This window comes from Corapipo altera, unplaced genomic scaffold (genome assembly GCF_003945725.1).
Source record: "Corapipo altera isolate COAL_440 unplaced genomic scaffold, ASM394572v1 62, whole genome shotgun sequence".
In the NCBI taxonomy this organism is placed as follows: Eukaryota; Metazoa; Chordata; class Aves; order Passeriformes; family Pipridae; genus Corapipo; species Corapipo altera.
In genome coordinates, this window is record NW_020884894.1 from 1,496,389 (window position 1) to 1,521,558 (window position 25,170).

Consider the following 25,170-nt stretch of genomic DNA (forward strand, 5'->3'; position numbering starts at 1 on the left):
TTAAAAATACTTACCTGGACAGAATTCCTTTTACACACCCCGGTAGGATTTTTTCCATTCTTTTTATTATACTCAGGAAAATAACAACAAAAAAAAAAAGTTACACCTCGAAATACTGGATTTTTTCTATATAGAAAATGTATGTAAACTGGGAGCTGTGGATTCAGCGCTGATGAAGCTACAGCATAGTCCCAGGAGGATTAGGCTGCTCACTGGGGTTAGCAAAGTGGTGTACTAAGCATTTAAAAATTAAGCAATTTTTTCCCCCAGGAAAACTACAGGTAACTATAGCTGTTTTTCAGTGGTTTTCCCTTACAGCATCAGGTACTAACTGGTAAGACAGAAGTCGTACTGTTAGACCTGATTTGATACAGTACAATTCCCAAGTTTCCTAGAAATGCTGAAGAGGGAGTAACAGAAAGGTATAAACATAAATCTTTCTCAAAGGATGCAAAACAAGTTATTTCACCACTGTATTCATTCTTTTTCATGAAACTCCCAAAACTCCAAGCCCCAAAGAAATGAATAGAGCCATAAGAACAATGTTTTTAATTAATATTAATACAGAAAGAGCACATGGTACATTCCTTTCCAGCAGCAACTCATTCAGCTCTACCATTGGAAAAAAAAAAATAAAAATTAAGGCTAGTTGAGGGCAATCTGATCCAATGATTTATTTCCCTAATGCCTTCTTGGACACAGCCTTTGTAAGTTTAAGAGACTATTTGTGCACAAAACATGGGGTGTTTATTTAGCAAAACATCAAGAACAGATAAAAACATGCTTTGTTACAGTGGTAAAAATACACAAAGCTTTCAAGCTGCTTTTTACACCAGTTCAGTTCAGAAATCACACTGTTCCAGAGTGCAGCACGGTGTGCCTTGGTGTTGTATGGAACAGGCCATCCTCAGGGAGCGTGGTGAGCACGTTCAGTGAGGCAGTGGAGTATAAAGTGCACGAGAAAAATAAGTGCATTGAAATGAACCATTTATGATCAAGAGGAATTCTTGTTACACATAGTACTTGCTGAAAATGGGAATCTCACAGGCTGCTTAGTACAACACAGTACTACAATTCTCAAGAGCACGGAATTGGTATCACGGATATTAGAAAGACCTTTACTTAACATAGATATCTTTGCATTTTTTTCCTCCAGTTATCTCCCCCACCCAAAGACAAGCATTTTGATGTAACTTACACTGGGTTTGGATGGGTGGGGGTTTGATGGTTTTTGTTTGTTTGTTTTAGTAATGTATAAGGCATCACCTTAAACTAAGACCTTTTCTCCTCACCCTCTACGTTCAAAATAAGCAAGTGTTTAGTGGCACAGTGATTTGTTCTGTCTTGAACCCCAAGTTCTAAAAATGTTTAGCAGAGCAGGTGAGTTGTATAGGGGTGCAGGTTTTCTCCCAGTTATGAAAGATTATGTACTATGAAACTTTACATTTTTACAGGCTGTCAGGAACCATTTTGTCTATGTTTTCCTACTCACAGCTTAAGGCCATTGTCAGCAGTACGTATGAGCCAAACCACAGAGCAATGATCTGAGCGCTATTAATTTTTGAGGACATTCACTATATAAAAAAAAAGAGAGCAAGAAGAACTGATTGAGAGGTTTCCAAATGCATTAAACAACATAAATGTTGGGTGCTTAGTCACTGAAATCTTTGGGCATTACATTTACCAGCAGCAGATAATTAAAATGCAGACTTCAAAATAGCTTATTCAATTCAATTCCCCTACAAATACATGCTGAAGGCTAAAAAAAAAAAAAGCTTTCTTACCCTTGCATATAAGTATGTAAGTTATTTTACAAGTTTCCTTTCACAGTGAAATCACTTTTCTGTCTGAATACTTGTTCCTGAGAAAGGAAATAAAATTGGGGTTAGTTTCTATACCATTTCACTTACATTGCCAGATCACCTTCAATCCAGTGCAGTACATCACACTTTTTAGGTTAAAAAAAGACTGTCAAAACTTTTTTAACATTATAAAAAAAACCCTCTCTGTCCTCTTAACTGGTGAGTAATAAACTAACCATATACCGTTTGCAAAACTGTTTTGCAATAATCTACAGTACAAAATGCAGGCTGCAAAGCACTGCCTGTCTTTCCAAACACAGTATTTGTCACCAAGTGCACAGTAGTGAATGTTCCCTCCGTTCTTGGAGGCAAGAAGCCAAACAATTCCTTCACTTCTGATAATAGAGTATATATCCCGAAAAACTGTGATTCTTGGATATTTGCAGTTGTAAAAAAGAGTGGGTATTGTGCTACAAGATTATTCATCTAGAAAACTTTAGCAGGGTTGCCAATTCTATTTCTGTCCTCCGGCCATAGCAGGTCCAAGGCTGTTCTCAAAGTTCTGGCAGGAAGAGGTAACTATGTAATGGGGCTGGGGGTGCAGGAAAGATGACACCAGTGGAAGATATATGAAATTAATGCACTGGGAAAAGTCAAAAACAAATATGGGGCTAGGGAAGAGAAGAATCCAGACATTCAAACTGGTCTCATTGGTACAAAGGTTTGTGCTTGTGCCTGCCTTTGCTCTTTGTTCAGAGGAGACACTTGCACCTCCTTCCAGGTTAAGTGACATGGTGGGGCTGGGGGAGGGAAGGGATCAAACATGGGCTCAAACGTTGTAGAGAGTGAGTTGAGTGTTGTATTACTATTGTCTTTTTTAACAAGTCCCCTCAGCCTTTGCTTTGCAAACAGCTCTAAAAACATCACTGGAGGGACCTGGAGGCTGGGGCCAACCCTCTACTCCAATGTACAGCCAAGGGTGGGCTACCACACCTTCTGCTTGGATGACCTAACTGGTCTCTAGTTCATGTCAGTGAACACAAGCTGCCACAAGCAAGTCAAGGCCTGCTCTCTTTACCTACAAGATGCTTCCAGGGCATCTTTGCCAACACATCCCAGCTACTGTCCCAGAGCAGGATGGGCTGTACCCAAGGAAGTGCCCATGGACAATAACCAATCCATTGACAGATGGTTATAGAACCCATCACCTAAAGCTTCACTGAATTTTTCCAGGAGAGAAAGAGGTCAAGAGCTCAGGGCAGTACTGAAACAAGAGAGTTTTGCCAAGGAGCACAGACTAAATAAATAAGGCAAGGGAATGTGAAAGCCAGGAGACTCGTAGAGGCAAAAGCAACAGTGACACTTCTAATAATTTCATTGCTCTTGAAAGTGAAAAATTTTAGAGCACACTTCATGCAATAGCTAAAGGAACAGATCGACCTTGCTTTACAGAGATTAGTCTTCAAGCAGTTTTCAAATCTCTCTCTAGTACTGTTCTGTGGTAGTGTGTCCCAAAGAAAGATTATAGGTTTTCCAAGAAAAACAAAGTAACCACATTTTTGACAATATGGGATCAGTCTCCATTGCCTTTAAAACAGTGGCTTTTTCAAAGCGACTTTTCCTCTGTTATATTTTGTTCTCTCTCCTTCTATAGACTTGATCGCCAAAAGGAAGTTTCCATATAAAACATCTCAAGAGTTGAAAATGTACAATTCATATATATGCAATTTGTACAACCAGATGGTATTGTATATATATAGTTGCATGTTTGCTAGTCAGTGTAGACAGAAGTAGCTAAAAGGCAACTAAAACAACAGTATTTCATTGCAAACAGGAACCAACAGACTTTGAAGTACAGTATTTTACATTAACACAGGTTTTGCAGCTTTTCAAGTTAGTTTTCATCAGGTACTTGGTATACAGTAAAACTCTACCTTTATTTATAGTTTCATCTTTCCAGGCAGAGATTTTTAATATTCTCTTTTTAATATTAGTAATCCTGAAATGAAGAGTCAGATGTATAACACATTCCCAGGCAGTAGCTTAATGTGCTGTAGAAAAGTCAGTTCTGTTTACCAAGGACTAGAATCCACTTCAGTAACATTCCCTGAGGCAATCCACTATTTTATTGTTTTGTCCTAGAATCATTTGTGTGTAGTTGCTGTTCTGTTCCAGACTGCTTTGTTTCTTTAAAAATAGACACTTAGAAAAAGACATCTGTTAACTTTCATTGCTAATTTTATATTTCAGCAATTATGCTTCCCCTTAATACCCTCTCTCTCCTCCTGTTTTTCCCCTCCAAAAATTGCAAGTTAACGACACAGCAAGTCTGTGTGCTTGATTTTCACAAGACAGGAATTCAGATTTTTAAATGAACGTTAATTTTTGTAACTGAAAAGAATGTAGTAGATAACAAAATTAATATGTAATGAGCAGTCTAAAATTTATCTTACTAAAACTGAAGTTATTCTCTCTTCAAGAGAAGACTCTGTGGTACTAAGAAGATGAAGGGTGGGGAAACAGGGTGGGGGTAGAGAAACACATGAGAATCATTATCCCTATCCACAGACATGCACTGAGCATGCACACTGTGTGTATCCTTACATTCCCAATGGACTGAGGAGATTTTTCCTGATATAATTTCACCTTTACCATTTTTAAAAAGCCTGTGTATAATCAATGCACTTAAAGCTTTAAGTTTTAGTAACTTAACTTTGTTTATAAAACAAACACACACAAGCACACTTCCTAGAGTGCAAAATGCTTAAAATACTTCAGTTACAGAACTCCATGTGTAGGTTTTGGGACAGTAAATCCTTTTGCTGTCATAGTGAACTTCTTCCATTGCCAGCAACGGTTGCATTGAAACTAACCCAGAATGCAGCAAACACAGCAGCTGGTGACCCCCGACTGTTTCTTCAGTTCTGCAGAGATCCCTCTTCATTTGTATAAACTCATCGTTGGACTTTGATACATGCACATGTAAGCATCACAGAGCAGTCTTCGTGCACATCCTTGGATTTTTCTGGAATCTAGTGAGTGTAATTCTTCTAGAGACATCTTCAGGTATTCGGCAACTTCCGGACATGGGGTAACTTGTGGAATGTTGAAGCCATTCTGACCTCCTTTTAAACCATAAGGAAAGAAGGAGAAATGGATTAGGATAGCACCTGCATACATCTGCTCTTTATCATATACTTTAATTATGACAGCATCACCAGTTCTTGAAAATGCCTTCTAAAATGCCTAAATATGACCCTCTGGACCTCTGCAGGGTAAACTTCTATAAAAAGTGCATTGTTTGAAAAATCACAATTAGTGTCAGAATATCTGGTGGTGTTTACTAACAAACCACACCCACACAAACACCACAAAAACCCAAGGAGAACTTTTGGTTTTCCTTAACACTAAAAATTCTGTATGACTTTGGGAGAGTGACCTGAATACATAATCCACCTCTAATGCTACTGAACTTGTTAATAACATGACAACTGGTAACAGCTGATGAATTTACAAACCCGGCTCTACCTGACTTACAACACCTAAAGCAGAGTTTACTCCTGGCCATTTTCCACATAAAAGTGAGCTAATTCAAACAACACAAGTACGGACATCCATCTTGCAGTTCCCAGCACACATTTTTAACTTATGAAGAAAAGCTGAAGGAAAATATCTGTGATACAAAAAAACCCCCTAAGATCAGCAGGAGATATATCCAGCACCTCATGTGATCTAAATTCCTGAAATAAAGACTTCAGTCATACACATTTCAAACACTGTGAAACAAAGCTTGATTGTCTTCTGGTTGGTATAAGAAAGTGACTTTAATCCTGCAGCAGTTTCATTTTCAACAGGAGGCAAGATTCTTCTCTCCCTGCCAAACCACACTGTAACACAAGGGTTCAAGAATTCTTCATGCAAAAATTGTTACTATGAGTCTGACACTTCATCTCTTACTGTTTTTCTCAGGCACCAGAATTGAACAGAGTCCTTATTTAAACAGTATCTGTTTAAATAGCAGTATCTAAGAGAACACTTGTTTTACTGACATTTGTATTATTACAGGGTAACAATTTTCCACTGGTAACTCTAAAGAGATTCAAAGGAATGGCATAGATGTTGTAATGTTTGACTATTTCTTTTATTCTAAAGACATCTACAGTAAGTCATTTAAGAAAAAGCAATAAAAATATTTGCATACTATCTGATGATCATGTACATCCACTTAAATATAGACTAAAAATACATTCCTGCAGTTGATTATTTAAAATTAATTCTTTCTGCCAAATTTGCAAAGCACAGAAAAACATATAAGGAGTCCTGCTAGCAAATTTCTGCAGTTGTTTCTGTACAATCTACTCACTCAGGTATCCAATTTAGGTGAAATTGAGATTATGCAAATCAGCAGCTGCCATGAAATCAATGTGTGGAGGTAAGGCTAGGTCAAGATTAGTAAACCAGCATCGAGTACATCAAGTTAAACAATATTAATATCCTCATAGCTTTAAGAAATAGTCGCTGAAATCTAAAACACACTTAAAAAAACTAAGAGAAGGTGAAGAGAATAAATGAAAGCTCTACCATCCCGATCTGCCATGCTGTCGAAGAAGAGCCAGGCAGAGTCATCCCTCCCATATTTCACAAAAGCTACGTAGTGGCTGGTTTCGATGCACAGAACTGCAAACAACTCCATCTTCTGGGAGGGGATGCAGCCATGCCGCCAGTCCCAGTCTGGCAGATCCTTAGGAAGTGACAACGGATTGAATTTATGACTCTGTCTCTTGGGATGAAGATGAACCTACAGTTGAAGTGATATTTCAGAAAAGGAAAACACCCCGTAAGATTATTTGTTTCGGTGGCAGACAAAGCTAAAAAGAACATTACTGCTGAACAGAAGATTAATGGCTTTAGAGAGGGAACTGCAATAACAGTAGCTGACTAAACATTTCTTCTATTTTTCTCCATCAGTATAGTTCAACATTGCCCAGAAAATTCAAACTTAAGGTTAGAAGGGAGGTCAGCTTTAGTGCAACAATTTTCTACTACATTCAGACTTGAAAACAAGCCATGACTGACATCTTTATGCAATTATCAAACGGAAACTAAGCAGTTCCATGTCATGAATTTATCAACTCTAACAAGGGGGGCATGTACATAAATTAGGATTTAAAGCAGACAGTTACTGCTTCTCCACTGTGTCCAGTCCTGGATTTGGCAGTTGCCATGTTGATAAACACACTGCAGGAGTTCCTGATTTGTCACCAAAGGAGAGATTTTACTGGGTGGGTGGCAGTTACAGTAGTGCTGATGAAGAAATCTCACACCTTCCTTTCAATTATTACAGCATAAACCACTCGGGTTAAACCCACACAGAATAACAAACAGAACCACTTACTTGTGTATTGCATGTTTTGCAGAACTGCTTGATTTTCCCAGCAGAAATATCAGTGTCTTCATAACATTCTCTGCACTCGTACATAGCGAGCCCTCCACATATACGGCACTGCCTGGGAGCTGCATTTTTTAAAAAATGTATTAGTCTCCAATCTGGAGAGGCTTTTTGTGTTTTGTTTCGGTTTTTTTCAAGACAAGGAGTATGAAAAGGAAGGAGAAATATTACTTTAAATAGAGAAAAACAATACATTAAAAAAACCTTGGTAAATATTTAATAGAAAAAAACCCAGCAAAACAAACCACCCAAACTACCAGGAGTAGTTACTTTCACTGTGTTAGTCACTCTCAGCAACTCTCATTACACTCATGCAGTGTTATGTACTTACTATCTTCAAGTAAGTCTGTTATATTTAATTCCAAGGATGGAAAAATTTTATTGAACATTTTGAAGTCTTTTCCAAACCGAGGCATCTGGATAATCAGGCAAGAGGGTGCCTAGATAAAATGCCAGAATATAATGTAATGATTAGAGATACTTCTAATGTTATAAATGTATTCATGTTATTTAAACTTGCAGTCCATTGTCAGAGATATCTCAAAGTATTAGTCCTTAAAACAACTTACTGTAAGTAACTAAGAAGTTTTCTTTTAGCAATTCTTTGCCTAAATCCCTTTGGTCTGTTCAGCCAAAGGAGACATGTCATTAAGTCAGCCTTAAAATATTTTTGTTATGTAGGCATCCTGGACCACTGACATAGTATTCCCATTTCCAACATGTCCACATGTTTTTACACCAAATCCTGCTTTTGTCCCACTGCTGAATGGGCAAATATCTAGATATCATCACTTCTAACAAGGTAACAGCTGTCACCAACCTCTGCAAACTTCAAATTGCTGTTGATGAATGACCACTCTAGTAATTGCTGAATTGTTGGGACTCCAACTTTCTCATTTTTGTCCATAAAAATTTGATAGAAGTAACAGTCTTGTACTTTCTGACCTGCTGATCTAAAAACAGATTAAAAAAGAAAAAACAAAACAGATTCTGAAGCTCTATTGTAATGACTGTATTTTACTAGGAAAATAACATCTATAAGAAAATAGTTTATAAAACATCCTCTCTGCATTGAAATATATTGTGCTTTAGGAAAACAAACAAACAAACAAACCCAAACAAACACAATCCCCCCCAAAACAAAGTGCCTTAGAGGACAGGCAGACAAGTACTAAGGGTGGACTGATTTTAGGAAAAACTTAAAAGAAACAAAAGCAGTGTAAGCTTCAGTGACAGTGTCAGAGCCCCCACCTCTGCAGAGCACAACACACAGTGGGCACAGATACACCTCACACAGCACAGAACTACAGCAGCATGTAAAGTAACACAAGTCCTGAAATGAGGAAAGGACTGAGAAACTACAGAAAATGCTTTGTAATGGTGCTGCTGCCACAGAATGCAGCAAGGAACCTGGGAATATCAGGTGCCAGCTAACAGTATGACAGCAGTGAGCAACAGTCCCCTCCTCACTTAAACCCAGCTACGACAGCTGAACCCTTGTAGTGCTACAGCTGAGAGTGAATCCATACATAAATGCCAGCATCTGTTATTTTGATAAAGTAAGAGACCCAAACTTGATCAAGGCAAACAACTGAAATATTTTCATTAGCCTAACAGAAGAAATGCAAATCAGTTTCTACAGCTCATGCACTGACTCAGCAATCTGTGCAGCTTGTCCCAGAAATAAGGAGCTGTAAGCTGCAGGCCACATTAAGAATTGCTGTAGGCCCTCTCACAGCAGCCCTTCTCCAGCATAATTACCAGGAAGACAGTAAGGATCTCAAGTAGACAGCACTAGGACACAGGATCTCTATCTAGCTCTCATGAAACTGTGCTCATGAGCTTGTGCAACAACACCAGTATGGCAAAACCTGCCTACCAAAAAAGGTAGGAAATAGTGTCAAATTAGTCAATATAACTTTACTATATTGAATCCTATTAGCAATTTTAATCACAGGTCAAAGGTGTTTTAAGAGTTGTCTCAGTTTAAAAGGCAGCAGATAGTTTCTCAGCATCAGCCTCTACAAATGGTTGAGTTCAGCAAAGAAAAAAAGATTCACCTTATTTTCAACAGTGGCTCAACTCTTAGAATATGGTGAAATAAAATATTCAAAAATTCTTCTGGATCTGCGAGGGGGGAGAGAAAAAAAAAAGTTTTGTTAGCATGCAAAACCAGCTGCATTATTCAAGACTTGTTTATAATGAAGGTTTTCAAAATTTTCATAGGAAAAAAACAGTTAAAAAAAACACCATTAATTTTTATAGCTTTATTAACACAGTAAGATTATGACAAACTATGAACATTTTCATGGTAAGCTTCTATTTATTCTTTTGGTGTCAAAAGGCCCTAATAAAAGGTACAGGCTCAACAGGGCAACAAAGCTCAAAAAGTTAGGAGATAATTTTTTTCTAATATGATTTACACATTTAATTTTTAAAATACTAAATAACCATTGTAACAATGAAATGTTGGTAGTGAAAAAGTTTATTCCTCAGGGACCAAAGGGACATTTTGAAAGAGAACAAAGACCCCAGCTTTATCACAGTGTTCTCCCCTAAGTGCTAGAAGGGAGTTACAGGGCCAGAGGAAGGCAATAAAAGAAATGCAGGCAGTGAAAGATTTTTACAGAAATTTTCCAGCTAGGGTTCCTTACATTCCCAAGAAAGAAGAAAAGACCTTTCTGCCAGCCAATGGTCACTCGAATTTCTGGTAGAGACCCTACTACTACAAGACACTATTTGGGTGTTTTGTTCTGGTAAAATTACATAGCAAGGTATCTCAGTTCTTTCCTATTACGATTCTTATAAGTCTCAAAGAAAGGAAAACCTCCCCAGTTACCTTTTTCCTCTGAAGTGAATCCTGAGGCAGCCTCAACTTTTTCAAGTATTTTCCTCAGTTTCATTATTTTTGTAGCACAAACATATCCGTATCTAAGATAAATGGGTTTAATAAACTATTAGCTAGTTTGTGATCAAATCAGAGAAGCACAAAAAACCTCACCCTCTTAAATGTTTAAATACAGGTTCTCAAATCCTTCTTTAACTGCATACAGTATTTCTTCAAAACCAAGTGCTGACTTCTCATATTCAATCTGACTTCCAGATTTCTTAATGCAGGATAAATTTAGTGCAGTGCTCAATGTTCTTTTATAGCCTTTAAGAGCATTTTTAATCATCAACTTACTAGAATAACTGTTTTCTGATTTGTCAGTCAATTACTTTTGATTTGTTTTCACTCTAATTTGCATCACTTAATATATCATTTTCAGAATGTCACATAATAACAGCCCTGTGGGAGTTGTTAATAAAAACAAAATTCAATATTTGAGAAAAAGATACAGAGCTGTATTGCTGACCTAAGAAGCTGAGGTTTTGAGCATTTAGTCTTTTCCTCTAAAGTTTTAAGCATGGTAGAAAGGTAATAAGACCTTTCAGTCATCTCACCTACCTGAGATTTCTGCTACTCAGGGTGTATCCTGCTATCCTACCTATAGCACAGAACCCTGGAACACACCAGGAAAAGTACACACACCCTCACAAGAACAAGGGTTCAGAGGCCAACATTTTATTCCAGGAATCAAAATAAAAACTTTGTGATAAATTGTTCAGTGACAGCCCACAGAATTTCAGAACTACAACTGTATTATTCTCATGTTTAAAAGAAATTAGGCTCAAGAAAAGTAACTTTTCATGCAGATTTTTGTTGCGTGTCCTTTGCTCATTGTGCCTAAGAAATTACAGAGCTCATATGAAGTTCCTTTAAAAAAAGTGTTTTGACCACTTGCAGACCACATGTAAACAGTAACGAAATTTTAATGCCCTGCCAAATCCAATAAATTGTGAAACACCATGTAAGATAACTCACATACTTTTCTAGTCAAGTACAACAGCATTAAAAACATGTAAATAAGAATGTTGTGAATGAACTTAACTTGTATTTATCAATGCTTTTTTATTTATACCTGTATAAATAGCTTTATGCTGATCCTATTTCCAAATTGAGACTAGTGAAAATATTTTATCACCAAACAATGAATAACTACTTCCAGTTAGCACTAATTAAATTTACCATGAAGAACAAGTAAAAATACTAAAAAAATAAATTGAATAGAGTGGTAGCAGCAGGCAGCCAAACTTCTCAGATTTGCAAGAGGAATGCATACACAGCAGGATCTCTCTAATTTATATTAGAGACCAGTTCATGGCTTTACTTACATTCTCAGAGGATTCACAATTTCTGTCCGCAACAGCTCTTGAGTCTCACTATAATACTCTACATCATTCATTTCTTTAGGTCTGAGCAACACAGTGTCCAAAACAGAGCTAAAAGAAAACAGGCTACAAAGAAGAAAGGAAAAAGAAGGTTGTTTTGACCCTGGAAGATATGACCATTCAGATGTCTGAGCAATGTAAGAGAAAGCAAGCAAAGCCACAGAAAAATTAAAGAACTAAACAAACTCCCAAAGCAGTAATTATGGACAGGGGACGACACAGCTGTGCTAAATAGCAAAAGCCCACTCTAACCCAGTGTGCTTTCTGCAGCAAAGTACAGAACCAGTTGCCCAGGCAGGACTGTGCAAATAAGCCATAAGGGGTATTTCCCTCCCTCCTTCCACCTGCAGCCTGGGTTGTCTTTCATCCTTCAACCATTTACAGGCCAGGGACTCCCTCAGCCAAACTGAGCAGATACAGAAGGGCCAGAGCAGCTGGGACATCAATAGCAATTTGTTACACAGCAAATGCTGCAGAACCTGCTCCCCACTGGAAGAGCACAGTAACATGTCAGGCTGGAGCCATGACACGGGAGCTGCACAGTAACACACACAGACAGTCATCCATGTTCTGCATTTCTAGCATGGGATGCTACTACACAAATTATGAACTTACCAGAATAAGGTGGAGTCTAAGTAACAGGAGTTGTAATGACCCTGGATACCTTTCTTCTTTCCAATCATTGTCTCTAAACCTTCTTTTTCCATTTTTGGAGGAGTGTTTTCTTCTACCACTTCACTTAAGTAACCTCCAAAGGCTGAAATTTTTTTTTTCAAAAGACACTTTAAAGCCTCAAATTTTACTCCCCTTGAGATTTCCCTATTAATGTTTTATAGCTAAAGTTGCTGCCTTAGTGTAAGCATTCCTTCTCTGGACTAGAATAGCATTTTATTACAGCTGAAACTCAGTGTTCCAGAGAGTAAACGAGGCCTTACATTCCACTGGTAATGCACATTAGAGTGCTTCAGAAAGCCTGCAAGCACTGAATTAATTTTATCCAGTAGGAATGAAGTTCTCTTTTCATTACAAATGCCCTGTTCACACTATCTTACAAGTATCAGACACTTTTCTTTGCTGGGTCCCCAGAAATCTAAAATACTTGAAGTTAGCAAAAAAAAAAAAATTTTTTTCACCACTCAATTCTACCATAAAAATACATACTTTTTTATGCTAATATTTAGAAAATAAATTAATTTGATGCTATATAGAAAAATAGCTGCCTTTATTTCTGACAATGCAATCACACATTGCTGGAGTTGCAAATACCATTTTCAGCAAGACTGCTTTACAACTTCTAAAGTAAAAAACATACAGCATAAAAAATCCCTTTTATGAAATGTCTTTAAATATATGAACATTTTCTTGTTTTAAAGCATAAAAGAGTAATCCACAGAACTGCTGTATTCCGTACAGGCTGATCTTCTATTCATTAATCTCCTTTAAGTAACACCTGTACAGATTCTCAAGTGTTCAATACAAAGAACTTATTCCAGGAATAAATGAAACCAAACCCCTGGTCAGTTCCCAGCTGATAAACAAGAAAGAAGCAGAAGGTCAGTACCTAGAGAGTTGCAGCGTTCAATCTGGTTGGAAACAGGCTGCAGTGAGGCAAACCTGGAATCTGGCCTGCAGCTTTTGAGTTTAACAAAAAGAGCTTTCTTCGGAGCACAAGTGAAGTATCGAGTTCCTTTAAATGTTCCGTCCGTGCAGCCTGCACATTCATCTTCCTGGAAATTCAAGTGAGAATTCACTATTTTTCTTATTTCTAGAATTCTGCAGTAAGACATTTGATAAAGTATCTACCCACAAGTCCCCCCTCAGGTACTCTTAATCGTAATATGTAGTGTTTCTGCATTTTAGTATACAAAGCTTTGACTGAGGTATTGTTTAACTGGATTTGCTGAGGAAAGTAAGAGTTGTAGGTTTTTTTCTTCATGCTTAAAATTTCATCAGAAGCAGCTTGGGGAGGTGGGAGGGGAGACCCAGTCCAGATTCCTTCTGTAATTAGGAAGAGCACACATGCAGTACCGAGCACCTTTTACTCAGTTAAAATCACTAAGCATTGGGTAGTGTGAATACTTTCAGTGTGACTGTGCTGCACAAGAAAAATGCCTGCTTTGGAACACACAAAATGTACATCAAGGACAAACAACACAAACCAGGTATGAACAATAACAAGTTATTATCTTTGAGAATATGATTTAAGGTATACTGTCTACTGCTAGGCTTTAATGCAGAAATGCACAAGTGACACACAGGTTAACACACAACACCCTAAGGTGCAGTCTCAGAACACCTGTGGCAAACTGTGGCTTCCAACTTCATCCAAAACACCCACAAGGATAAGGATTTTTTGTAACAGCTGGAATTCCAGTCACGTTCTGATCTACTTTGTTTGTGTTTCACATAATTGTACAGTGTTATGTATTATGTATATGTATTATGTATAATGTTCAATTTTATTGAACATTATCCCAAAATAAAAGAACCTCATTTTCTTAATTGAGTACACCTCAATTTAACTGACAGCCAACCACAACCCTGGCAGCAGCTGCCACAGAAGAAATGTCAGTGCAGAACAGCAATTCACGTTTGCAGAAACTGTGCTTTTCCAAAGAGCCCAGAGAAACACATAAAGCACGTGGCTGTCAAATCAACTATATCACTACTAACAGTTATCAAAACCAGAGTTATGGCTCTGACAGTCATAACTCTGCCTGTTTGCTGGTATGCAAAAAACAAACATCAAAGTGATACTCAGTAAAGGCTACTACAGTCAGGGCATTTTATATAAATTTGCATTTCAAAAGACCTTTAAATATGGTCAGCTTTTTTCAATTACAATCTCCATAATGTAAGCAAAGGACACTCCTTTAAAGCAAGGAAGTGATCAGTCCCAGAAATTCAATTACCCCTTGTAGCATGAAGACATCTCAGAGCCTCTTAACAGGGTAAGGTCTAGGACAGCCACAAAAGTCAGAGCTCATTGAAGAATTCAGCTCTAAGGACATCACATGGCAACCTGTTTTGGGCAAATCCCCCCAGATTGGCTGCTTTTGACACGTATACAGGGACCAGCTCTGAGAAACAAAACTAGTAATTAACACTAATAGGAACTACAATTTATATTTACCAGTTCCAGTCCAGCCAACACTTCATTTACTCCAGGGGGCTGGCCAATCCAGCGGATTACTCCATAGAAAGGAGGATTTTCTTTAACTTCAGCCAAGGAACCTGCTTCAAGACCATGTGAGTTCCCAATTGGGCTTGCTGTTGATGGACTGTCCTGGTTAGCTGCAGTATTCACATCACCCATGACTGACTGAACAGATAAAGAGAGAGGACTGTGTCCCATAGTACCATTTGTACTTGTTGCTTTTGTCAAGCTAAAAGGGAGGGAGTGAAATCTGTTTTCTGTAGACACAGAGTTTGTTAAAGGTGGTTGCAGTGGTGGTGAAGAATGCCCAAATCCAGAAGATGAATCAGTAAGTGATTTTGCAGGGTCTTCAGTAGCTGTTAAAATCAAAACCAAGATGTTAGTGAGTGTTGGGGTTTTTTTACCCCATTTTAAAAAAGGAAAGACTTGGCTTTCAAACCAATGAAGTGTATTTGCAACCACATCTGATTTAACCTGTGGCTGTACAGAAAGCACTAAGAGCCAGAGAGGGACATTTAGGAAGAAATTTGGCACTTGGCAACACTGGAGAGACAGAACTAACTGAGGAGACACTGCTGCAGCCCCATCACTTTTACCACAAACAACAAGAACAAACAGCACAGAAAAAGAAGATGTTAGACAGAAACTATAGGAAGGTTTAGATTGAAAACTTTTTTTCATCCTGAGACTTTTTCTTTGAACATGAGCTAACAGTCACAAGAACTGTAACAGGCAAAACTAGGAAGAGTTCATTGGCCATTGTGACTGAGGAAAGGACTTGGTTTACAGCTTACAGAGACATGAGTAATTGCTTGCAGACACAATTTCCAAAGGGAAAAGCATTTATTCCCCTGACTCTTATCACAATATACTTTGGTTCTAACACAAGGAACCTATCAGTGTCTGTATATGTCACGACTAATGTTGTGCCTGATAAAAGAGACCATAACTAGATGTGATCACAACACTAGCACAAGTGTTCTGTATCTTCTCTCATGTCTCTACATAGAATCATAAAATATCCTGAGTTGGAAAGATCTCTACTACACAATTGGTATTCACAGAACAAAAGCCTCTTCTTCATTAACTGCTCTCCTCACACTGTTTTATTAACCAAAGTTAATGTCTAAAAAAAAAGTTAAAAAAACATGACAACTGTTACACAACCAAGAATAATTTTAACCCATTTTCTTTTACAGTTCATGGAATTCAGGGGCTACTGCTGCAATAGCTTCCATTGTAAATTAACATTATTAGTTTAGCCTTTACCCCTTCAGTCACTATGCCAGCCAGCTATACTTTTCTAAAGATTATCAGCCAGAAAAAAAAAAAAAAGTCTGGAAGCAAATCAAGATATACTGATCCTTTAGGCATGTGCACTCATACTTCTAAAAACTCATAGAGAGATTTTACAGAAATAACTTTTAAAAAATACTGAAAAAACATGTATACTTAGTCAGATTATTTCCCCCCTCCCCACTTCCAGACTGATTAGCTGGCATGGCAGAATAGTTCCCTTAGAACTGTAACATTAGCTACAAAGACAGGCAAAATACAATTACTCTGTATACTTGGCTATAAGGAATATCTTCATGTCTTCCATCAAGCCTCAGCTTTTATTTTGGCTGCAAGACATATGCATTCCCACAGAGCTGCACATACATTGCCAAGAATGTAATCTCCTACATGCAGAATAAAACCACAGGTCACATTAAGACAGAACACTCTCATAGAGGTTTCAAGATGCTTTTTATGATATAGTATGTCTTCCACTAAGACAATATACTCCAACTGTTTTACATTTAATCTCATATTTGTTTTATTTGAAGAACATAATACACTCTAGTTTTGTTCTGTGGGTTTTTTTAAATAAAGTATATGCCTACATGAAGGCATCTCTCTTTACCTTCATCAATATACCATGGGGGTTTTGTTTTTGTTTGAGGCTGAGAGTCAACTGATGAGCCATTTAATGTGTAGAAGACTTCAGATCTGCTTCTATTTCCAGGTTCAGAGGTAGATCCTGGAAAACAACATACTTTAATGAAAAGGTTAATCTCTACTTAAAAAGGTTACCTACACTCTTATTTCATAGTATAAATTTGTTACAATACTTTCAAAAAGACCCAACTGCCTTTACACAAAGCAGCAAACTCTCCCATCAAGGCTAACACAGTTCTAAGCTTACAAATCTACACCAAACCAACATAATCCTCCAAGCTGAAATTTCAAGTCCCCAACCTGAAAAGAAGGCAGAAATTACTTCTCAAGTGCAAATTTTTCATGACTATAAATTATGGATATAAGAAAATATTTGTGATACAGTGTACAGCAGGTATTTTTTTGTTTTTAAAGCACTAAAATTTCACAGTAGGCAAACAGATTACTGATGCAATGCCACACAGCTATAACTCGTGCCAACATATAACCACAGTTACTTTACTGAAGATCATCTCTGTCAGCATCCAGTGCCAGAAAAGACAGTACTTTTCCTCAAGCAATAAAAACTTGTAATTCTTACGTAAGCGAAGAAAATCACTTCCCACACATACCTGTAGCCTTTGGCTTACTGTGATTGAACACGCTTTTGTCACCTCTTGAGGTATAGGCAAGCTTGGGAGGTCTCCTGTCCTGTGACACAGTCTCTAAGACATGGTGTATGAAGAGAGTATTAGCTTCCTTTTTCTATGTTTTTACTGTGTTACAGAGAAGTTTAACTCCAAAGGTAACCAAACAAAGGGCTGTCACTGTGAGCTTTAAAACTGAGTGGAGTAAAACCCTGCTTGGCACATAACCAACATTTTACGTGTGCAGGATTTGCTTCTATCACATCAGCAACTACTTTGCTCTGAAGTCTGCCATTACTTCATGAACACTTCAATGTATGTGCATATTTCCATTACAGGAAACAGACGCATGAAATTCTGAACTTTATTTTCTACCAACACACTTACAACAAATGCTCTTCTCCCAAAAATGGAGTCTGTATGAATTCTCCAGAGAAGAGAGGAAAATTCATGCAAAATCAAGCATCTCAACTAAACCAGCGAGTAGATGAACATAAATCAGTCAAACCGAAGAGCAAGGACAACAGTTACAGAGCAAGGGCAACAGTTACAGACCACACACTCATTAGCACCTGTCTACAGACAGAGTCCAAGCAAAAGTTACTTATAAAAACTTTGCTTTCTTCAGAAAAGGGATCAGGGAACTGTAGTCATTACAAGTTAACACTATTCCGTGAATTACTGCTGTGAATTTTTCCACAGTCTTGCTATGCATTTTCAAATATTTACCCACAGACTGCATACATAATACTATCAATACCTTTCCAGCACAGAAAGACCAGCTTTCTGATCCAAGATATTTAAACTCCTGGAGTAAATTTAACAACAGTCCATACAAAAGATTCCTGCTACAGACACTCACATATCCACTAATATGAATGAATGAATGAATGACACAACTCCAAAGTATTGTAAATACTATACTATTTGACAGGAATTTTGTTCAATATTAAAGCTTTTCTACTAGTGAGACTGTAATGCAAAGGAGGGGAAAACTGAAGAGAATTATAACACAGAAGGTTAAACTACTTCAAGTGAATTAAGGATATTAACTTTGCAGTATTGTTTTAATAATATAACTGTGCCTAGGTGGAGATGTTATCAAAGTCTGCCTTCTGGTTAAGAAAGCTGGGCATACCTGGAATAACGTCATTGATATGCAAAAGAAGTGTACTTTCTACACTTGCAAAACTGCACAGCTGTATTCCATTATATCTTCCATCCCAGTTTCCAATCGGATTATCCTAAAAATAGAAAAACATGTTACATGTATCCCAAGAGAAGATTTGCATCATGCATATGTCTTTAGGAATATAAAAAGTAGGAAAATGAAAGGTTTGACAACGTCTACTTTTTCCTGTAACAAATTTTGTATTTAGAACAGCCAAAGATTACAGTCTTTAAACACAAAAGCAAACTTAAAACCTGCTCTTTTGAGAAATATTTCCTACTTTAAAAAGCATTCCTCTACTAAAAACTATTACGGATAAACAAGTTAGAACAACTTCAGTGCATTGTTAGGGAACAGCTACTACAACCAAGAAAATGGAAGCATCTGTTCTACAAAACCAAAGCCAAAACATAATCTCAAACTACCAAAAATTTGAAAGCTGTCTATTTTAAAACATTAAAGTTGCTCGAAATATTTTTTAATTACAGGCTTCACATTTTCTTGAAAAATCAACTTTTGTACTTGAAACTCAATACTTTTAAGGTAGAACAAAGTCAAGCAAAAAAACAGTAACATGAAAAAAAAGCTTTTAAAAACAGTTAACAAAAGAAAAATACATCCAGCCTACTTTTTTAACAGGCAGAACAAAGCCAGTCTCACAAGACAAACACTCAGCTCTATGACTTCAAGACTGACACCTAACATGGCAAGTAGCTCAGTGGAGGCTCCTCAGAATAACCAGGGTATTTCTCCTGAACTCTTTAGCATCAAATAGGATATCATTTACCTGATATCAAGAAACAATCACCACCAAGGGGCATCTTTGAACACAAGTGTTTATTTCCCATTTTAGGTCAGCCTCCGCTGAAGTAGCTTGTGGGATAATGTGTCTTCTTCTAATTGCATGTCATTTACTAGCTAACACACATGCAGAAGTTATTAAAGTCAGATTATTTTCTTACCATGTCCACTCCAACAACGTATCCTAAACTTTCGTTTCCTGGTAAGACATCACAGAATATAACTGTCCCATACTCTATACTCTCTCCTATCTTCAGAGAAACCCTGGAGTTGATCTCCAGAGGAGGAAGTTCTACCTGCATTGTGTCAACTGGAGCTGCATAGTCACTTTCCAGTTCATTGTCATCATCTTCCACCAGCTCCAGTTTGTCCAAAGCAACAAAAACCCCACAGTCCTCATCGCATCTGAAAAGCTGCTTGCCCTGGTACTGTCCATCAGTAAAGCCCTGACCGCGACCTTCTTCCTGGGTGTCGGAGGAGGAAGAGGGGGGAAAAAAAAGAAAAGAGAAAAAAACCAATGTATTTTGTGCAAAAGCAGACTATTAAAAAAGCAGTAACACAATCCAGTGTTTTGGACAAATCTTACTAAGAATTTGCCTGGTGAACTATCTTTATATTGAGAGAATTCTATTGTCAGAATTTGTGGTAAATATAAACACTGTCTATCTTAGGGGAATAAAGAGCAAGATGTCATCAGATTAGAGAGTAGCTGCAGGCAGAAGCCTTTTTACTCAGAGAAGCATGTTTTCTTCAGGTGCAAATCTTGCTTCCATCATCAAATTTTTCCCATATCAAGACAAGACTACTTCACACTAGACATAATGCTAAGCATTCAAAAATTCCACTTGTATGCCAAATAAAGAGAGATGATTTTCAGAAGCACTTAGGCCTGATATTCCCTGAGGTTCTCAGTGGGAACTGCAAAGTTTGGGAAAAGTTTAAAGAGTACTTTGAAAAATATACTTCTAATACAAGAGGAGCACTCTCCTGAACCTAATCCTTCAAAAGCTTATGGTTGGCATTAATTTTGCACACAACAGCTACATTCTCTATCTTAACTAGCTGCCGTTTGACTTTCAGGGATCTACAAAAACAGCAGCCCTAAAATCCAAGCCTGCATTTATGGACCATATCCTGACACGTTGGAGGAAAAACAAAGTACTCAACAGAAATCTGAGAGTCACATATGCACCACAATGGGAATATAACTAATTTTGCCCAGAGAAGTTGTAGATGGTCCCTCCCTGGAAGTTTTCAAGGCCAGACTGAATGGGGCTCTGAGCAACATGGTCTAATGGAAGGTGTCCTTGCCCATGGCAGAAATTGGAACAAGATGATCTTTAAGGTCTCTTCCAACCCAAATCATTCTGTGTTTCTATGAATTAAATTTTTCTAGGTTAAAAGGAGTCAAAAGTACATTCAAGTCTTTCTGCCAGCCCAGGCACCTCATCAAGCTTCATTTAACGTGTAGAATACAAGGCTGATGTGATATGGCATGTTCATGGGTACCTAATAAACAATACTTATGAAAAGACTGAAGGTAACAATTTTCAGGGGTCACTATGCTTCTAAAAAATAAGTTATTATTATTTCCTCTTCACATCGAAGACTTTTAGCTCATCCTATAAAGTAAAAACCCCTTGGCAAAAGACTTACCAGCAACTCTACTCCAAAGTATATCCCTGCGAGGGACCTGTCTTGCATTAAGGGTCCTCTGAAGCGAACAACTCCAGGAAATTTGTCATCTCCTGACCTCAGCTGTACTCTAACAGGGGAGCCAATATCTATTTGGATGCCTTTAGCTAACCTGCTTTTGCTTTTAAACAGACTGTATCTTTCCTCACAGTTAGTAATAGCCAAAAGCAACTCAGCTAGCTTTTCATTTATTTCTATAACATCCTTCTCATCCACAAACAGGATTGCATGAGGTTGTTCCAGAATCTTTAATCCAATCTGCAGTTTCTTGCCTTTACAAGGAATATTTCTGGAGTGTCCCACAGAAGAACGGTCTTGGAAAAACTGCCCGATGCTACCTTTGGGCACCTTCAAGAGCTTTTGGGTCTGCTTGTCTATGACACTGCATTCCTGGAGAAGCAAGTAGAAGATCCGCTCTTCCCAGTAGGATGAACTTCCTTTTTCTTGACTCCATAAACCCGAATTCATTGTGATTAAAACTTTAAAAGCTGCACAGAAGTCTTCAAGAAAAATAAGCTCTGGAATTATGCAGAGTGGTCTTTCCAAATTCTACTGGAAGGTCCAATCTTTGTCAAACAACACAATATTCATTTTGCAAGGAACCGAGTTCAGAGCAGGAAGCCTAGAATAAAAAAGTAAAAGAAAGAAAGGAGAAAATTACATTGGGAAAGTATGGCTAGTCTTAAGTAAAACATAATTTAAATCTGTGACAAGACCCACTCCTCCTACAGAGTAATAGTTCAGCAAAATCCAAGACAATGACCACAGTCCCAGAACAGCCACAATATTGCTGATCATGGACAGACCCATTTACCCATTTTTACTACTTACTGCCTATTTCCTTTCCTTTTCTAGTTCCTTGAAGAAAGGAGCTGTGAAAAAAGTGCAATGAAATGCAGAAAACACATAAAACACACATAAGTGAAAGGAAAAAGAAAACCTAAGTTCACATGAACAGGAATAAACATCCTTCTCAAATTTACAAACAATATTTTATGGAAGATCTTTTCCCGTGCTTAGTGACTACTTATTTCTGACAAAGTGCACTGCATCTGTCATCCTGCATAACATTTTGATTTAGTGAAGCAGAAAATTGTGTTGACGAAATAGAGCAGCAGAAAATGGAAACTTCAGTAACTCATAACATCAATTTCTTTAAATAAAGAAATGGCCTGTTCCAGTAAGTAACGGACAATGTATGAAAACCAAATTGCACCTAAGTTGCAACATGAAATTCTGAGAAAAAATTAAGAAATACGTCACTTTCAGTTAGTAAAATACCCTAGAAATAAACATCTTAGTTAAACATCATCCTAAGATTTGTAGTTTGCAACCAATAAACTAAAAAAGAACAGTCTGAAAATACTTCACTGAGAATGGCAGCAGGTACAAAAGTAAAATACATACACACAAATGGTTACAGTTTCGATCCTACTGGATACATGAAGGAAGATCCACAGTATCTCAGCAGGATTTACTCTTCAAAGATGGCAGAAAACGGCAGCGTACAAGTTAAAAATGTAGTTTTTTAAATTTTCCTGTTTGTAATCTGTGATGCCAGTTTGCATTTGGTTAAAGGAGAATCTCACTGATTATTTATGGATTTAACTTCAATAAATTAAAAGCAAATAATCTCTTTTCCTTGCACCAAGGTACCCTGTTCCTCCCCAGCTTTCCTACGATGGCATTCAAACATCACAAAACTCATTGCTATTTCTCCTACTCAGTTTGATCCCCATTTCAGAAGCTATTGGAAAGCAATGGAATCCAGTAGTACTGTAGCTATTTTCATCATCTTTTTTTAAACAGAAAGATTATTTAACAAAACTCTTTCCCCCAGAGAAAAGTAGTAACAACCACAGACAACCCGAAATTTATGCAAAGTCTCATCTTTCAGTCCCAGGAATTCACACATTTCTGTGCTGCCTTGGTGAGCCTCTTGTGCCATCCAGCCATTCCAAACTGCTTCTCCTCTGCACAGATGTGGCATGTGGGTGTCAGTGCCATCACACTGAGGCACTGCTGCTGCAGCAGCTCACAGGAATTATGGGGTTTAATGTGTTTCCATCTGCAAAGCAATTAACATCCGAGGGACAGAATCTGCACAGTTTCAGACCTCACTGAAGGAAACTCTGGTAGACTGTAAATGTATTCTCATAAGTTAAAAAATATTTTTCTTCATTTTCATTTGATACTCATAAATGGACTTTAATGTTTGTTGGTGATTAACAAAAAAGTGGTGTCAGTATTGGAATGAAATAGCAATGCTTTATACGAAACTGATACACAACACAACAGGATTTCCCCCCACACACACTGAAACATGATTACATGACCATTAGTTTTTGTAAGTCTACTCAGATGTTAAAATAGTTTCCTCCAAGTTCTCTCTAGTTCTCTCCCCTTACTTTTTCCAGACAGTGGGGAAAAAATAGATCCTGTCTTGTTCTTCATAGCTCACTCTATGTTCTCAGCTTTCAAAAGCTGATGCACTTCACTTTCTTTTTTTGTAAGCCATTCCACAAACTTACCGACCCCCCGATACACTGCAAAAAAAGTATCTCTGACATTACAGGGAACCTGACCTTTCCTATCTTATTTAGAGAAATAATTCATTTTAATTTTAGTAAGTATGCATGAAAATAATATATTAAAAAACAAGTCTGTTCAAGAGCTTTAAAATATTAATTTTAGAATATTATTTATCATATCTATTTTTAATAAGGATACCCTGCTTGCAGGTCCATTGCTGCAACAATCTTCACAAGTTTAGTAGTAAAGAATTTGGTGTGAAAACATGTTAACAACTGCATTTAGATTATATCACAATAACTTTATAGGGTGTGTGGTCAGTCTTTCAAAGTCCTCATCCACAGAGATGTTATTAAACCCACTGGATACAGTACCAAAAGGCTTTCCTTTACTAAAAAGTTCATTATCCCTTTATAAAAATGCCTTCTTTAAAAACTTATCTACCACCACTGTCCCCTGTCAACAGGAAAATACAGCTCTAAAACCCAAATTCTCTTCTTTTAGAATAATAAAAGTGATAAATCAGTACTTCAGCAGCACAGAAAAGCTTGTTAAAAGGATGTTAAGCTTTGGCAACATATCAAAAACATATTTACATAAACCACTGGATTTAAATTTCTTTTTTCAGTCATTTTCCATGGAATTGATTATTCTGCAACTAAAGTAAAAGCCTTGCTGAGCAAACAGCCCACGTGTATCAGACAAGGGCCAGAATAAACTATTAGACCTCAGTACAAATCGATTTGGGAACCAAACAAAGCACACTTACCAACAAGTCATCATTACACTGCACAACACACCAGCAACTACAAAACTCTGTGCAAACCAAAGAGTACTTGCCCACCACAGGCGTTTTAAGTGTCAGAGCCTGTTCTACTACCTTCTTTTACTCCACCTACTACCTGAATTGTTTTCATGCTCAAAGGATTTTCGGGAGAAACAGGCAAAACACAGTTATGACTGCAACACTACATACTTCAGAAGAAAAAAGCACTTTAAAAATCGTCAGAGGTAGGCCATCATAAAAAAATCTAACTTCAAAGCTTCCCTAACTTCCTTTTTTATTCTTCTGTCATGAGGCACTGTTGTCACTACAGAGACATCCCATCATAAAAAGAGTTTGCTCTGAAATACAAGAACTCTGTTCCTACCCTGCAGGAGCCTCGGATGAACTATATAGAGATGTTTGAATCAGCTATCGGGTTTCAGCGTGAACACGAGTCCGTAGCTGTGATCCAGAGCACAAAACGAAGAGGCTAAAATAAATTGTACAGATTCTAAGAGAACTTTAACACCAAAAAAGAATTTAAACAGCTGAGATGCAAAGTTATGTTCTCCGACAGTCCAAAAATAACTTTCGAGGGAAGGTTAAAACCCGGAGCAAGGAAATTTAGTCGCGGCTCAACGTACACATGAAAAAACCTGAAACTGGTTCCCTCACGAAGAGTTCCACGGCAAGACACGTCCGTGCGAGCCACAGTGCTCGGCCGAGCTTTGGGGAACGATTACTCTCCCCCATTTCTGAGCGTCCTCTCCCCCCTCCGGGCGGTTCCGCGCAGGACAGGGCAGGAAAGTCCCGAAACACTTCTGCGCTGCCCGGGGATTCACGTCGAGCTGCGGGAAGGCCCGGCCGGGCCCCCGCACAGCAGCCCCGCCCCGCCCGCAGCGGAGCCCCCGCACCGCCATCCCCGGCCCGGCCCCGCCGCCGGGCACGGCCCCCCCCC

The 25,170-nt window shown here is 37.9% G+C and overlaps 1 protein-coding gene across 4 annotated transcripts; it reads right to left on the bottom strand.

The window, feature by feature from the left end:
• Nucleotides 1–532: 532 nt before the first annotated feature.
• On the bottom strand, nt 533–25,004 carry CYLD (CYLD lysine 63 deubiquitinase). Of its 4 annotated transcripts, XR_003528246.1 has the most exons (18): nt 24,598–24,711; nt 20,876–21,536; nt 19,381–19,683; nt 18,386–18,491; nt 17,233–17,325; nt 16,587–16,703; nt 14,657–15,036; nt 13,085–13,250; nt 12,139–12,280; nt 11,467–11,589; nt 10,091–10,182; nt 9,312–9,378; nt 8,072–8,204; nt 7,583–7,691; nt 7,198–7,316; nt 6,384–6,600; nt 4,676–4,927; nt 533–1,861 (listed from the first exon to the last, which is right to left on the bottom strand). XR_003528246.1 is itself a non-coding variant. In XM_027646780.1 (17 exons), the coding sequence occupies exons 2-17, from the start codon at nt 21,380–21,382 to the stop codon at nt 4,743–4,745; spliced, it is 2,859 nt and encodes a 952-aa protein (XP_027502581.1). In that variant the 5' UTR covers nt 21,383–21,536; nt 24,857–25,004; the 3' UTR covers nt 533–4,742. The 4 variants fall into 4 exon arrangements, 3 of the variants coding, with proteins under 3 accessions (XP_027502581.1, XP_027502583.1, XP_027502580.1); XM_027646780.1 differs by lacking the exon at nt 24,598–24,711 and adding an exon at nt 24,857–25,004 and having other exon boundaries at nt 533–4,927; XM_027646782.1 differs by having other exon boundaries at nt 533–4,927; nt 19,516–19,683.
• Between the last annotated feature and the right edge of the window lie 166 nt (nt 25,005–25,170).